The following is a 13,969-nucleotide window of genomic DNA, read 5'->3' as shown; positions in this document are numbered from 1 at the left end:
AATCAATTTTAAAAATTTTTTAAAAGCCGTAATGATTTTTTTTTTTTTACTAATCTTTTAAACGCCCTAAATATTGCCACTGACCGCGCAAAATGATTAGTGGCGAGACACTGAAACACAGGTATTTTGCTATATGGAGCATTTTTAAACTGATTCGCGAGAATATGGGTCAAATGTTTCCTGACCTGCTAATAGTATGTTGGGGTGTTGTGACATTGTCTAAAGATTCATTCAATGATTTTTTAAAGTTATTTGTATTACTTTTGTATCAAATTTGAAAATGAAAAGCTTTAGTTTTACTTCTCTACTTTTAAAGAATTCTTGTGGACTTTGAATTTTATCCTAAAAACAAACTATTTTATTAAAGAACTGCTCGTCATAACGCCCCTCACACGAACAGTAGGGAAAGGGTTTAATTTTTACAGACTTAAAGTAACAAGATTGGATCGCTTCATGATTAAAGGGGACGTAAATCTGTTTGCTTGTTCTCTTATGACTTAAAATCAGCATGCTACTCACAAAAAATAAGTTTCTGTAAAGGTAGCTTAATTTTTTTAAATTTTAAAGGGAAGACCTGTTAATCCTGAGGGATTATTTAATGATGTATTGTCGTGTAATTAAGTATCGTAGCAACTATAACCTTTACTATAAATACCTGAATCTGTTGCTTATCTGACAGAATTTCATACAACAGTACAGAAGAAGGAGCTAAACATGTCTGTTGCGGTTAGGACACGAAAGTTAAGTGACAACATACTGCATACACCAGATTATTTGACCCGAAGAAAAAGTTTATTGGAAAAGACTTTCTCGACTGTTGATAATGAAACAAAGCTTATCAACGCTGTTGCAAGGGATAATTTAGAAGATGTAACGCAGATTCTGGTTACGCAAAACCTTTCAATAAATGCCATTAGGCGGCCTGGATGGTCAGCATTCCATCATGCTTGTAATAATGGAAATCTTGAAATTGTTAAGTTGTTACTAAAGTATGGCGCCGACATCAACTTACGTTCTCAAGACGATCGTTATCCACTGGAAATATCTACATCTAAAGGACATTTTGAACTCTCTATGTTTCTTATTGAAAACGGTGCAGTGTCTTTAAACATTGTAAATGGAATGCGAATTTAATTAAGAATTTCAAGATATTGATCGAATTCAAAATCTGTAAGACCGTTTTACAAAGCCGTTGTTGGAATATGAATCCGAACGCAGAGTAAGTTCTGAAATGCGTAATTTATGACGACACAAAGCTTTGACATTTTATTTTGAAAACTTATTTTATAAATGCTTGTTAATAAAATTCAGCTATTTTTCAATTGAAAAATCGAATCGTCTTAAATAAATTATATCTTTGAAAATTTAATATGTAATTAAAAAAATTAGATGTGTTTAAGTTTGAATGAAAATCTTTCCGAAAAAAAATTTATTTTTTCTTTATTTTTCTAGCAAATTTTTATAGAATTTATATTTTTTAAATTAAACGAAAAATTTTAATTGGTGGCTTAAAATAAAAGATAAACAGCGCAAACTCAGAAATGATCTACCTGAATATTTGAAAAACCACTTTTAAATTGAAAACACTTATAAACATGTCGATCAAAACGTTTGAAACTTTTGTATATCAACTTTAATTATTACTAAGGAAGTCTTAGTGCAGTTGATTTTAGCAGCAAATATTTCGTTAATTATGTACTTCCCTTCTTACATGTTTCATAATTCTATTAGTATATGTTTTTGTCTCAGTTATTCTATCAAAATAATGTCATTTCAATATCGACTTAATTCTAGATTTTCTTGCATTCATCTAGAGTGTAAAAATAACAGAGACCGCCCAAACTAAGTTTCTAGCTTACAATAAGGTAAGCAAGTGTAATTTCCGTTGCTGTTGTAAAACACAAAAAATTACAATACAGAAGTGGTTCTAAAAAATAATCTTAAATAATTCGATGTTAAATTTAATGCAGTTCTGATATCTTCGTTTTCATAGTTTTTTTTTTTTTTTTTTTTTGGTCGAATTGCCTATACCAGACTTTTCTTTTCGGTTTATCATGCAGACCTATCTAAATTTAAAGTCTTTTTTTTTTTAATTTCAAGAATAATTGTAATAATACTAATAATAATGATACTTGGATACCATTTATCCTGACTTCTAACTATTTTAACAAAGTTAAAGAAAAATAACTTATCTGAAATTAAAACACATACTTTGTAAACTATATTTTATATACAATAAAGAGTCTAAAATTAATATCACAAGCTTCAATAGTCACCAATATGCAACTTATTACTGTTATTGGTATTAGCAACAAAATTGGCCGTTAATCGTAAAATGATAACATCGGTGACTTTACGTACGAAAAGAAAGGAAAGATTTTAAGTGCTGTTGGTTAAGACCACTGAAAATAATAATACTTTAACAGTTTTCAAAAAGAACTGTCATTGTTGAGTATTGTTGAATATTGTTGAATACGGCGGTCCATAAATTTTTTTTTTTTTTTTTGAAATTTCAAGAAACTCCAGTGATTTCATGTGAAGCAGTATGGCACCAAAATATGAAATCCAAAAAAGAAAAAAAGAAAAAAAGAAAGAGAAAAACAAAGTTAAACAATATCGTTGCTCCTCGATAACAAAGTTTTTTGCTGTAGCACAGAGAAATATTGTAACATACCACCTACACAAAACAACTATCAATTAAGTTGTTTTTGAATATGCTTAAACTCTTTAATACAACTTTTTTGGGATGAATTAGAATTTTAAGTAACTAGATTAGTTCTATTTTTCAGGAACTAAATACTGCCTCTTCTGGAACTGAATTTCATTTCACAGTCATAGATGTAAACATTTTCCATTGCAAGCTTGTCAATCTCGCAATACTGGATTCAATTGAATTTTAAATTGTTCATTACTTTTGTGAGTTACTTTAACTGTGGCATAACAAAAACTGAATAATAATGCTACAAAAATGGCTACTGAAGATATGACTTTTGGCCAACCAGCGGATCTACCTCTGATCACCCTGCCAACTGTGAGAAGGGAGAATTAAATTATAAACAAAGGTCGGAAAGGACGTAGACACGGAGACTTATTCAACCTGCCATATAAATAAATGATAAAGCGAAAAGAAGAAAAGTTAAAATCAACTGTGAAAAGACGTAAATACGAAGACTCATCAACCTGCCATACAAATAGATGATAAGCATCACAACCGAAAACAAGCAAAATCTATAAAAAGCTCAAAAAACAAACTTTGATGTTTAGTAGGAGTAGGAGAAGGACAGAACGAAGAAAGAACGAAGAACGAACGAGAGGAAGACGGAGTTTTAAACAGGAGTAAAAGAGAGTTTTTAAGAAAGTTTTTAAAAAGATATTTAGAGAGAGAATACTTATGATTGAAAAATATTTGGATAAACAAGAAGTTTTATAATTGATTGAAGAAAAAAAGAAAAATTTTTTATATATAGAAAAGAAAAGAATTGAACAGAAGTCAGAAGAAATATTGATTAAAAAAAAATAATCAGAAGTTTGACCGTTTCAAAGAAAGAAGAAGAAGAGATATTCGTTTAAGTAAGAATAAAAAGAGAATAGATAAAAATACTCGTGAACATTACGAGTAAGAGAGTATTATTTGTATTTTGTAAACGTTATGAATAAAGCAGTGCTAACCATTACACACTAATAGAAATTTTATTAAGATATATTTTACAATAGAATACACTGATGACGGTAAACCTTAACCTTTTAACGATTAAGCCTTACACATTCCTAACCAAACTATCCCCAAACCTTACTTATTCCTAATTCAACATCCCCAAACCCTCAACCTCAATCTTAACCTCCAAAAACTCCTTCCACTTAACCCTTGTACCCATACCTCTCCAAACTCTTACTACAACTTTATACAAACATATACATTAAAAACGCCGTCCTCACACAACTGAGCTGGACGTTGGAAAGCGTTTTACGTTTCAAAAGAAGCAATGGATGATTGAAAATCTGACTGAAAAGGAACCTGATAAAGATATTATTGCAGAAACTGTTTTGTAAAAAGTACAACAACAATACATGCTAGTTGGTATCCCTAGATTTCGCAAATATTTAAGGACCGTGTTGCTAAAGTGTACATAAAACACTTGATCCTGCAGAAAATGCCATCTAAAAGACAATTCGTGAATGCATCAACAAATCATCTTTACTCAGAAAAAGGAGGGTTTGATTAAAGGTCATACATTTCTGTCTGAAGTTACAGGCGATAAGAAGGTTCCTAAACTTGAAATGAAATTCCTAGAAGATCAATTTTTAGAGACGCATGGCACTAACTTCCACAATAGATAAGGAGGCTTCAAAAAAGTTGCAAAAAAGAAAGGCAAAACAGAAACTTACTGATGCAAAAGCTGCTGCTGCTGCTGTTGCTGCTGAGAAGAAAAGAGTTACTGCACTTTCATTAATACCAGAAAGCAGTCATGATGATGATGAAGCTGGAAGAGATCTTAGTGTGAAGACGATGACAACTCAAAAGCTGAATAAAAATTTTTCCCGGTTACTTCCATTCTAAAATTCAGTCTACTTCCGTGATAGTGCCTGTAAAGAAACGAGTCAACAATAAGGAGCAATATTTCAGATCGAGCACTTCAACAATTATAAATGCAACATTTCACTGTTACAACATTCTACAAAATCATCAACAAGTCCATGGTTTGGAGAGCTGTAACTAAAACAGTAAATAAAGTACCAACAGTATTTGGCGGTGGTCTCGCTATGATGATAGGAAAGATGCCACTCTTTTTCAAAAACAAGTGGATGGAAAGTTTTATCAGTCTAGAAAAACAGAGGAACATGTTTCACAAGTTTCTTTGCCTAATGGAAATTTCTTAGGTCCTGAATTTCCTTGGAAGTAAACATTGCCTTAGAGATATTGCAGTACTAGCTTGTGATGAAACAAATACCAACGTTGGTAATTAGGGAGAAATTAATTACCACATTAAAAGTGTCATTGGTTGAGCTCTACAGTAGCCAATGTGCCTACTGCATGCAAACGTATTGCCCCTCATATATCTCATAACAGAACTTGATGATCCGACATCAGGGACAAGTACTTTTTCTGGGCTGATCGATAAGCTGTTGCTAACTGTTACAGAGATGCAATCTCAGAGAATGTTTAGCAATACCAGAGAATGTTTAGCAATTCCAGAGAATGTTTGGAAAGATCTGTCTACTAACCTAAGATACACGTGGAGAATAGTATCAGCACTAATCGCTGGAGAATTTCCCGAGTGCCTAAAGTGAACCAATTGAGAAAGTTAGGCAAAGGAGATTGAGTCTAGGCATTATCTGATTTCAGTTTTTTTTTGGGAATTTTGTACTTTTTTTTCATACTACTTCACATGAACTCACTAGAATTGTAACTTTCATAAAAAAAAATTTTAAGAACCGCCCTATTGCTCAACCCTAGTTTTATCATTTTAGCTAAGACTACGAAAAACGATCTGTAGATAATGAACTTTTATTACTTTTTTGTAATATTCTATTTTTGATTACATAAATGTTTATCTATCACGCACAGATGACTTCGCGTGGTAGGGGACTTTCAAAAGGCTTAAGCCGGACTGACTTCTTTTAAGGATTTTTTGAGCGCTAGCTAAAAGAACCATTTTCCCAGAGAAATTTAACGAGGTAAATTCGCTCATATTTTTTATTTTGCTCTGATTATGGAAGAGAAATAGGTAGCTCCCATTTTTTACAAAACCGCATGTCTTAGCTAAAATATTAAATTGTATTTTAAACGAAATAAATAATATTGAAGCAATTTGATTTAAAAAACTCATTAACAGCCTTTTACTTAATTGATGAATTCAAAAGCTCTTTTAAAAAAGAAGTTACTTTGGAAATACTTGTCGATCTTTCCAAACCATTTTATACAACAATTGTTAAAGCTTAAAAACTTTACTATTCACCCAGAACTAATGATACTAAAGATACTGAAATCTGTCTTGATGTGACCAAATAGCTTATTAATAGATGTAAATATTAACTCGAAAAACTCGCTTACAAAGGTAATAGCCGGGGTATGTTATTGGAATTGATACTATCATATGGAGTAGTACATATAAATCAAATCTTTACAAATACATATAAAATTTATCAGCATTGCATACCGTAATAAAATTTGAATCAAAAGGCCAAATCACATTTTAAAAGCATGTATGTTATGAATTTCGCTTTTGTAATCAATACTACACTGTAAAACTTTACCGTGAAATTCACGGTACTATACCGTGAATAACACGGTATTTCACCGTGAATTCATTTTGCGGTACAATACCGTAACTATTACGGTGTTTTGGCCGCGAACACGACTCTTAACTACTTCACGGTATATTACCGTTAAATTTTTAGACAAATCAAGGACGTTGTTGCGTTAAAAAAGTTAGTCGTTAAAAAAGTTTACAAATAGTTCTGCACATGCGTTACGCATGCGCAGTATGGTCAAAAGAGTGTTTGTTAGGGAATGAAATTAGACGTTAAAAAAGTTGCATTGTTTCATTAGGGTATGTAAAATAATAAAAATTAGTGTGTACTTTATATTAAAAATGGCTGTCCATGTTTACTCAGTTGCTGAAATTATTTTATACTTTATGTTAAAAATGGCTGTCCATGTTTACTCAGCTGCTGAATTCATAAGCTTTACTACTGATATATGGACCAGTAGTTCAAATGAAAGCTTCATTAGCCTGACAGGTCACTGTTTAGACAATACATTTAATCAGAAAACTGTTGTACTTAGAGTAGCTCCTTTTCCTGAGAGGCATACAGCAGCAAATATTGCTGAATTGATTGAAGATATGGCTGAATTTAAAATATCACCTTCAAAAATTCATTTAATAGCTAGAGATAATGGAACAAATATTGTTAAGGCTATTAAAGATAGCCCATATGATTGTATGGCTTGTTTTTACACACACTGCAACTAGTAATTAATGAGTGTATTTTTGAACAAACAGTTGTCAAGAATGTCATTGTAAACTGGCATTCAATTGTTGGGCATTTTAGCCATTCTCCCCAAGCCTGCTCTAAACTTAAAGCTCTTCAAGAAGCAAACAATGTTCCTAAGCACAAACTTATTCAAAATGTTCCAACAAGGTGGAATAGTACCTGTCATATGTTAGAACTAATTTATGAACAAAGGAAAACTCTAACCATATATGCACTTGAAAATGGTAAGCTTCCTTTATTAAATGCAAACAAATGGATGATTATTGGACAGTTTTGTGTTTTGCTAAAAGATTTCCACAAAACAAGAGTTCCCTTGAGTGAAAGAAATTCTATTGTCTCAGATATTACAGATACCACAGATACAGTTTTTGAAACATTTCATTAATAAAGCTTTAATTGATGACAACTAATTCAATGGAGAATTGTTTCAAACAATATACTGATAACTATAACATCATCTTGTCAATATTTCTTGATCCCAGATTCAAATTAAAAATGTTCAAAAAAGAAAACACCTTTTCAGCTGCTAAAAAAAGTACTGAGAACATAACCATTCAGCTTATTAAAACCCATGAAAATATAAAAAACATCAAAGTTACTGAAAATGATCGGTCTGCAGCTTGTGACATTGAAAATATTGACTCAGAATATGAAAATAATGGTACAGTACTAAATGAATAGAAAGATATAGTAGAAATGGGTTTTGACAATTGCTTTGAAGAACTTGTAGGATTTAATTCTAAATAAATTGGTCAACCACAAACTTTAATTTCAAATGAAACTTTATTAAACAAAATTCAACACTACTCAAATGAAGACCTTATTGACAAAGAAAGCAATCATTTGTTGTGGTGGAAATCACAGAAAACCAAAATGCGACTATTAGCAAAGCTTGCTTTAAAGTATTTAAGCTGCCCACCGTCTTCTGTGAAGATTGAAAGACTTTTTAGTATAGGTGGAAATGTATATACTGCAAAGAGATATAGCTTAACAGGAGCTCATATTGAAATGTTAATATTTCTGAACTATAATATGAGAATTTAAAAATATTTGATTTTGTATATATTACTATAATTTGTATAGTATAATTCTTTTAGAAGTGAGTATCTATGTTCTATTTTTTCATGAAATATAATTTATTTAGGAGTTTAAAAGCTTTGATACTATGAGGAGGTCAAATGAAAAAAAAAATGTCATGAAAATTGTATAACTTTGTAGAATTAGAAAATTACAGGGAAAAAAAATTTGGAAAAAATAATTGCAACTCTCTTTGAGAGCTTTTGCTCAAAAATAAAAAAAGAATGCCTCCCAATGCCTTAATCAAAATTTCAAAGCATATTCTGTTGTGGATTTGAGGGTTGCGCAAATTAAAGAGTATCGTTAGCCAGGGTAACTTAGGTCAGTTTTGGCAGTTTTTCTTAAACATCTCTGAATCTTACTAATTTTTTACAGTTTTCTCTTGTGGTAATAACATTATAGGTCTTGGCTATAGGCCTCTATGTTTATTTTTTTAATTTTTTTATTACAAATATTTATTTTTAAACGCCGAAAAGTGGCCAATGTTACCCCTGGTTTTTATCATGAAAAAAAATCATCAGTCCTTAAACACTTAGAGAAACATGAAAAGAACATTTAAATGGACAAAAAATTTTGCAACTAGCTCCCTGTTATTGTGCAAAAGTCATTAAAAGTCATTTTCTAGTAGGTCATTATCGTCATCTGAGGATGATGACACTTGTTCAACTCTTGCCCTTTTCTTGTTATTCTTGGTGTTGCTGTTATTCTTGGTGTTATTCTTTGATCTTGCGGTGTTATCGCTTTGCCAGGTGTGATCTTTTTCCCTCTGGTGCGATTTGTTTTCCCATCCTGTCCACAATGTTTCACTAATAGACCTATATCTTCATTGAATACTTCCTTAACAGTACTACCGGTACCTCCTCCAATGTCTTTGTTAACCTGTGGCAAACGCTTCATGACCATTTCTTTATCGAAGGGGAATATTCCACTAGCCTTGAAGTCAGATCTCAAATTATCGCTTTTCAATTGACGTTGCAGTAGAGCAAGAAGACCGAGGAACTGATTTTTTGGTATTGATTTTTTGATGCGCGTTTCTATCTTTAGCGGACGGAAAACAGCAACGTCCAGCGGTTGAAGCAAATGGGGAGCGTATATTCCGAACTGTCGACTAGCCTTTCTCACGCTTATTCTTCCAGTTAAACATTCTTTTATAGCATTGGACAACGTTTCTTGATTGTATGAAGTTGCATATGCTCTTGAACCACGCTTTCGCTTATATTTCCTCGGCATTTTCACCGGCTAAGAATTCAAATGGTTCAATAAATGTATCAGAAGTGTCAAAAGATGCCAAAATAAACTCAATGTAGTCTACGAAGTAACTGTGCTATATTCACAAAAACTGTTGATATACCAAAATTGTTGATATAATAGTCGATATATATTGTTGGTATTTCTAACAAAATTAAAACATGTTATCTTTGTTAAATTTTAGGAATTTAAAAAAAAATCAACAATTGACCCCGGTCAACAAAGTTAACGGGCAAACTTTTTTAACGCCGTAAGTCGTTAAAAAAGTTTAAATGTGAAAAGTGCGCAGATTTCACATTTAATAAACTTTTTTAACGACTAACTTTTTTAACGCAACAACGTATTAATAGATGGACGTTCAACGCATTGTTATAGATCAAAGGTGCCGCCAATTAGCCAAAAACTATGCGTGTTACCGTCAATTTTCTAAATTCATGATACAGATACTCCGACTTCTACCCGTCAAATTTCCGTCAAAAAACCTCCCTCAGTAAACCCATTATAATTATGCATTACAGAAGCTTATGGTTATAAAAGATAAAAAAATTAATCAAGAATACTTCACAAATCTGAAAAAGGTTGATTTGAGCTATGAACTTTGCTTAATAAAAATTTAGCTGTGTTTAAACTTTAACGTCTAAAACTAGGCTTTTGCAAAAAGGCTATGTTTGGTTTACTAGAATGGATAGAGTAAAGTGAAACAAATTTTCCTTATTAAATTGAAGCTGCTATGATATACTTTAAAGGTCGAAAAAGATATTTTTAGTGTTCTTTTCACCCCACTCTCAGATTATGCTTCCCACTTTAAGGTTCAAATCAGAGAGTATTTCTTATTTTTGTCGGAAATGTCGAACTAATTTGCCTCGCTTTTTTTTTTCTCTTGAATTTGTGATTTTTTTTTTTCATGAATGACCTAGTTAAAAAATTTCTTACTTTCGATACCTAAACTGCATTTTATCTAAAGGTATTATAACTAAAAGCATCTTAATGTTCATAAAATACTATTTGTTTCAGGAGTTGGAAAGATATATAAAGTATGTATTTTTAATGAGCATTTTTGTTTAAGCATTTTTAAACTGTCATGTAGAGCTACTTTAAGTTATAATGAACTTTTTTTTTTTAATTATTACTGTTGTTACTAATAGTAATAACAGAAGTAATAAAAATGATAAGACCATACTTTTAGTTGCATATTCTTGAGCCTTCTACAAGTGATGCATAGCCTTATTTTTAACCTTCTATAAATATTATATCAAAAGAAGTAATCTTATATTCATATTTATTATCTCATTACAGGATAAATAATGAGTCTTCATGAGGAATATTTAAAACATTTATGTAGAAAGTGTGGCTGCATAATAAAGCAGGATAGTCTCTATCAAATAAAACCTTTTGTTATCTATTAACAAGCGATTCTTAGCTTTTACAAGCTGGATACAACCTCAGACTATCAAAAAGTTCATCCTGAATATTTATGCAAATCATGTTATATGGTCTTATACAGGTTAGATTTAAAATCAAAAAAAGGCTTTGAAGTTGAGAGGAATGATAAATTCTTCACTTTTTCTGAAAAACCTGTTATGTATGTAACACACTCACAAGATTTGGAAGAAATAAAAAAGTACATGCGATAAGTATTCATCAACAGTTAAAAGCATTTTCATCAAAACATGGTTTTGACTGTTACAATGAAAATAATAAAAATTATTTTGTAATAGTTAAAATCAATAGTTATCGCCAATCAAATGGCATGTGGAGACTAATTGTTTTAAATCGTGAAGTGCCGTTATCCATTAATATTAACAAATCTCTTCTAGATCAACTAAATCTTCAATCTACTAATATTATATTCTCTAACATTTCATGCATAAACATCTATAAATGTAATAATGACTTCCAGTATCTTTTTTTGTAATCAGAAATAAATTTTCTGATTTTAAAAATTTCCAAAGCACATCAAATGAGGATGTTGGATTAATTGAAACGAGAGAAGGCAATACAGTTGAAAACTTTAAAGTTATTAGACATACAGGTTGTTCATTAATGTTTAGAAGTCTGTTGTGATTTTAGTACCATCTACCATACTAACTTGGCTGTAATGGAACCCAGGTTAAAGAGAAATGTCAATCATCTATTACCTTTAACTAGTCATTTTTTAACTGTGTACATTTTCTTACACCAGTATATGTAAAAAATGTAATAAAGACAACTTGCATTCTTCTATATGGAAGTTCAATAGTACATTACAACAATTTACAGTTTTGAATAATTTCTAAAATCAAAATTAAGAGTTATTACAATATTTTCATAATCTGGGAGTATTTGCAAATATAAATTAACACCCGTTTAGGCGTTAAGCTCCACAACATGTGAGTATAAGCACACCTTTAGTGGCAATGTAACATTTCTTTTCATGCTTTTTAAAATTCGATTCTCTAAGATATTTATTGTAACATTTCAGACAGGTAAATTTAGTTATTAAGCGTTCTTCTGTTTTTTTCAGCATTTTGGTTTCTTCTGCAATCAGCTTCTCTGTAGGAATTGCTGGTGGTATGAGCTCCAATTCAAAATCCTCTGATAACAATTCCGCTAACTCTTCAAGATCTATCTCAATTTAATCATCCACAACTAATTCAATTTGGTTATCAATACTTTCAAGCAAAAAAGAATAATCTTGATTAATAGCAAAGTTTTCTGTCATACTCATTTTATGTATCGATGCTAAGTAAAATACTTTTTAAAATATTTTTATTGGATAGTCGAGACCATCTTTTTCCGACGTCGAAAAAAATAAAAATACTCCCCGGTTTCGCACTTATCACCTATTGTTTCGCTTTTGTTATCTAAACAAAAGCGTAACACGCATATCTTTTTTTATAAAACAATGGGTTGAACGTCCATCTATTAATACGTCCTTGGACAAATCAAGTAAATTGGTTTGCCATGTTTTTTTTTTATATTTAGTCTTAGCAATGCACAGTGGTCCAGTAGGTGGACAAAATGGGAAAAATTTTAGTTATCTAATCTTGAAAACTTATTAAGTTTTAGTATCTATATATATTAGGAGAAATTTATTGATAACTTATTTATATTAAATCCCTTAGTTACGAGGACTCTAAGCATTTGAATATTGAAATTTAAAAAAAAAAAAAAAAAAAATTTTTAATAAGTAATTAACGGTGATATCAACGTTGTGTTATATTTCAATTACATCTACGTTTTTGAAAAAAAAAATTAGTACATGTTATTCTAGAGTATTTAGAGATAAGAAAAACCAAATGTGTGAAATAAATTTGTCATAGCATGTTATCTCAGTTATACTTTGAAAATCACAGATTAAAAAAAAAAATTCCTTAAGAATTTTTTTTTTGCCGCACTATAACTAATAATTACCACAATTTGCCATGTGCTGTCTTATATTTATTTGATCTATATAATGCTTCAATCGAGTTTTAATTGATTGCTCGTCCCCTTAAATCCCCGTTCAGATTTTATATACGTTTTAACTTAGTTGCTATGGTACTAAATTTTGCATAGCAACAACTCATTTTTACATTAACGTTGTTTTAAAAGTATTTTACTTCCGCTAAGTACACAATATTGGGGGTATGTATTAAAATGAGATTCACAATTCTTATGAGATTATTATTTTTTGGTTAGTATGGATACCTTACTTTGCATAGCATAGCAGCAACATATTTTTGGTAGTTGTTAGTAATTTAATTACTAACACTAACAGTAATTTAATTACTTTTAATTTTAATTACTAACACTTGTAGTAACTTAATTAATAACAAGTATTAGTAGTTCTAATAAAACTAAAAAACGGCGTGTATCTTGTTTAATTGAATCTCATTCATCCAATGAATTATTTTTTGCTGCTAATAGAAAATTTAGAGATGAATCTATTGTTATTGCTGCCAAGAACATTTTAAGTATTTCAAATACAGATAAAGCAACTAAATATTCAGCAGACGAAGCACTGGCTTTAATATATGATGCAAGTCTGACAAAAGCTTCCTATCAATTGATTAGAAGTGGAGCCTTGGAGAAAGAATATAACATCTACCCTGCTTACAATGATGTCAGAGATGCAAAATTGAAATGTTATCCTGCAAAAATAACAGTGGAGGACTATTCAGCTTCAGTTCCTTTAAAAGATTTAATAATTCATACTTTGATAAGAATCTGTGCAGTTCGGGAACCTGTGCTAAGGCACTTGATATTGAACGACAAAGCAACAAAAACAATGACACTAACGTGTAAGGCTAGTTTTGATGGTGCTACTGGCTAAAGCATTTATAAATAAGTTTTATCAGAACCCGACATTAACAGAGATTTAAAGCGTGAAGAATCATTATTTATTACTTGTCTAGTACCATTGGATTTGACTGGATTTAACAACATCAACGAATAGGTGCCTATTTGGAGAAATCAAAAGTCGTCATCCACAGCCTATTGTAGACCCATAAGATTTGCATACAAAATGGAATCCAAGGATTCTGTGATTGAAGAAGATCAGTACATTAAAAGTGAGATAGAAAGTTTAAGTATGATTTTATTAGAGGTTTGCAAATCTTCTATTGAAGTGAATTGTATTATTGAAGTTACAATGATTGATAGGAAGGTTCAAACGATATTATTGTTT

General features: G+C 30.8%; 1 protein-coding gene across 1 annotated transcript; it reads left to right on the top strand.

Annotated features, from left to right (window-relative positions):
* Positions 1-714: 714 nt before the first annotated feature.
* Positions 715-1,134, top strand: LOC149888670 (protein phosphatase 1 regulatory subunit 27-like). Its single transcript, XM_090089103.1, has one exon. It carries the CDS (start codon positions 715-717, stop codon positions 1,132-1,134), a length of 420 nt encoding a protein of 139 aa, XP_089945229.1.
* The last annotated feature ends 12,835 nt before the right edge of the window (positions 1,135-13,969 follow it).

This window comes from Hydra viridissima, unplaced genomic scaffold (genome assembly GCF_058129835.1).
Source record: "Hydra viridissima isolate aposymbiotic clone 2 unplaced genomic scaffold, HvirCarnegie_v1 scaffold_5, whole genome shotgun sequence".
Taxonomy (NCBI): Eukaryota; Metazoa; Cnidaria; class Hydrozoa; order Anthoathecata; family Hydridae; genus Hydra; species Hydra viridissima.
The sequence above is the reverse complement of the archived record's forward strand: the minus strand, read 5'-3'. Positions and strand labels throughout refer to the sequence as shown.